Source organism: Plectropomus leopardus, unplaced genomic scaffold (genome assembly GCF_008729295.1).
Source record: "Plectropomus leopardus isolate mb unplaced genomic scaffold, YSFRI_Pleo_2.0 unplaced_scaffold743, whole genome shotgun sequence".
Classification (NCBI taxonomy): Eukaryota; Metazoa; Chordata; class Actinopteri; order Perciformes; family Serranidae; genus Plectropomus; species Plectropomus leopardus.
In genome coordinates, this window is record NW_024681806.1 from 1 (window position 1) to 3,559 (window position 3,559).

Sequence of the window (3,559 nt, forward strand, 5' to 3'; positions counted from 1 at the left end):
TGTGTGTGTGTGAGAGAGTGTGTGTGTGTGTGTGTGTGTGTGTGTGTGTGTGTGAGAGAGTGTGAGTGTGTGTGTATTTTTCGCAGATTTCTTGCTGACCTCGGGGTCATTTCTTTTTCTTTGGCTCTTTATCGTTTTCTGTTATTTTTGAATAAAACAAAGCTGATTTGCTCAGAAGGCCTCAAAGGGTTAATTAAATAATTTGACTGTATTTCGTTGCTAAGCAACAGTTTTTGTGTCAGAGGAGTTAAACGCTCGTCTCGTACGGACGCCTGATGAGTTCAGAGATTGTGCCTGAAACAGTTTAAAAAGATGGCGGTCAGACACAGGCGCCCCCAGCAGACGTGGTCATGTGACTTCCTGTTTCAGAGCGAGGCGGCGGTGGTGGTGGATGGGTGTGGCCAGCAGCTGCAGCGGCTCTCCCTATTGGCCGAGGACAGGCGGCGTCTCCTGCTGCTGGAGGAGGAGCGTCAGCGCGTCGCCGCCCTGCGACGCATGCAGATCGAGTCCGAACAGTTTCGCTACTTCGAGGACCAGCTGCGGCGCCAGGAGCTGGCCAATAGGAGAGGAGAGGAGGCGGGGCCAAAGGTGACGCTGTGTACCAGTGGTAGAATTACAGTACTGTGTAGTACTGTAGTATTAGTACTGAGTGTTTCATGTTCGTCCTGCAGGTGCAGACCAAAGTGCCTGAGGTGACAGATGGCTCCTGTCTGTCCCAGCAGCCAATCAGAGACGGCGTGCGCACTCAGGGGGTGGATCCAAACAGGAACAGACCGCTCGCTGCCGTCAGCCAATCAGCCACCTCGCTGGCGGCGGTGTGTCACCGGGTAGAGGGTCTGCGGCGTGTGGTGATCCCCAGAGACCTGACATATCGCTTCCTGCTGCTCGCCGACTCCAACACCGCCAGAGGTATCGAGACGTGCGGCGTCCTCTGTGGACGGCTGGTGAGGACGCTTCCTGTTTACAGGTGATGATGTCATCGATTAGGCCTGACCCGCTCGCTAACGTCACTAACCGTCTGCCACCGCCTCTCGCCTCCAGACGCACAACGAGTTCCTGCTGACACACGTGGTCGTCCCCAAACAGTCGGCCGGGCCGGACTTCTGCGACATGGAGAACGTGGAGGAGCTGTTCAGCTTCCAGGACCAACAGAACCTGCTGACGCTCGGCTGGATACACGTACTGCCACACGCCAAACACGCTAAACACACACCAGAAACACGCCAAACACACGCTCAACACACACCAGAAACACACGCTACAAACACACTAAATACATGGTCAACACCAGCTAACCGCACTCAAACACATTAAACTGATCCTACATACATGCTGAAAACACAGTCATGCTAAAATGCCAAAAACATGTTAAACTCACATTAAAAACACACTAAAAACATGTTAAACTCACATTAGAAATATGCTAAAAACATGTTAATCTTACATTAGAAATATGCTAAAAACATGCTAAAAACATGTTAAACTCACATTAGAAATACGCTAAAAACATGTTAATCTTACATTAAAAACACGCTAAAAACATGTTAAACTCACATTAGAAATACGCTAAAAACATGTTAATCTTACATTTAAAAACACGCTAGAAACATGCTAAAAACATGTTAAACTCACATTAAAAACATGCTAAAAACATGTTAAACTCACATTAGATATACGCTAAAAACATGTTAATCTTACATTAAAAACACGCTAAAAACATGTTTAACACATGGCACAAATGGTAAAAACACAGTAAACACGTTAAAACATATTAAACTGATGCTAAAACTAAAAAAACACGTTTTAAACACTAACAAACGGTAAACATTTTAAACATTAAAATACACTAAAAACACGTTAAACACATTTAATACAAGCTGAAAGCACATGCTAAACACAGGTGAAAGACACGTTACAGACGTTAAAGATGCTAAAAGTACACAAACCTTACACAACACATTAACCATACTTCAAACATTAAAACGTGCTAAAAACATATGGACACATTAAACACCTGTTAAATGCAAGCTAAATACACGCTAAAAACATGTTCAAATCAGATGTAAACACAAGCTTAAAGAAGAACAAACAGCATATCAAACATGATAACGTGCCGTGTTCAGCATGTTTCAGTGTGATTTAAGTCAGTTTTACAGTTTTTATCTGCTTTCAACAAACAGCTGAGGTCCCCGCAGTGTGAGCGGGCGCTCAGGTTTTTGTCCCGACAGCGTGACACGCAAACACACCCACACAGAAACACACGCACGCTGAAAAATGACCTTCATTGACATGATCAAATATCACCATGGCAACAGGCCTGTGGTCGAGCAGCAGATGAGAGAGAGAGAGAGCGAGAGAGGAGAGGAAAACCCACACAGAGGTCTCACTCTGCTTCAAAACCAGTCAGTCAGGAGTGTGTGTCCACACACTGTCGGTCAGGTCTGCATGTCCTCACAACATCGGACACCAGTGGTTGTCCTCACACCGTTAGGCAGGTGTGTGGGTGTGTGTCATCACAGTGTTTTGTTTATTTGTTTGCTCTGACTGGTATAATAATGTGTTTTCGGATGTCCTCTGCGTGTCCTGTGTGTCCTCTGTCTGTCCAGACTCATCCCACTCAGACGGCCTTCCTCTCCAGCGTCGACCTCCACACTCACTGCTCCTATCAGCTGATGCTGCCGGAGGCCATCGCCATCGTCTGTGCGCCCAAACATAATGAGTATGTCCAACACACAATCTCACACACACACACGCACACAGATAACACACACTCTCTAATGATGAATTATTAACCCTTTGTGTCCGTCAGTACGGGTGTGTTCAGGCTGAGCGGTCCGGGGATGTCGGAGGTTTCTGGCTGCCGGCTGAAAGGTTTTCATCCTCACTCCAAGGATCCTCCTCTCTTCACTGTGAGTTTGTCTCTGTAGGACGGTTTCTTTAAATATTTAACTCCTTAGTGTCTGTTTGTCTCATTTTAGTCTCTTTCCTTCTTCCTGTTGTGATAATTATGTGTGTTGATGCATGTGTCCTAAATGTAGTCCAGATTGTGTATTTGAGTGTAATCAGTGAATTTGCAGCTCAGCTCCTACAATAAGTCTAAAATACACTGTGGAAACTAAATAGTTACATTCAGACTGTTCAGGTCCAAAAATGCTCCATTGAAACCCATTCAAACTGACATTTTTGATCCCACAGCCATCAGAGCAGAAAAACAGGACTTGTATTATTTCTGGGTGTCATTCTGGGCTTTTGACTCTGAATTTGTCATTTTGACTATTTTCCACCTGATGAGGTCATTTTGACCATATTTGGCATATGGAGGAAATACATGCTATTTCCACTAGGTGACCTGTCACAGTCAATGTAGCTGCTGATCACTGACATATCCCAGACTGTCAGCAGCTACACTCACACACTGACATATCCCAGACTGTCAGCAGCTACACTCACACACTGACATATCCCAGACTGTTAGCAGCTACACTCACACACTGACATATCCCAGACTGTTAGCAGCTACACTCACACACTGACATATCCCAGACTGTCAGCAGCTACA

At 45.5% G+C, this 3,559-nt stretch overlaps 1 protein-coding gene across 1 annotated transcript; it reads left to right on the forward strand.

Moving 5' to 3' along the window:
- Window positions 1–312: 312 nt before the first annotated feature.
- On the forward strand, window positions 313–2,909 carry LOC121940089 (AMSH-like protease; the record flags this gene model as incomplete). The annotated part of the gene is made up of 5 exons (XM_042482953.1): window positions 313–588; window positions 672–944; window positions 1,042–1,179; window positions 2,607–2,719; window positions 2,810–2,909. Coding segments are annotated over exons 1-5 (900 nt in total), but the record flags the coding sequence as incomplete, so codon positions are not given.
- Window positions 2,910–3,559: the final 650 nt, after the last annotated feature.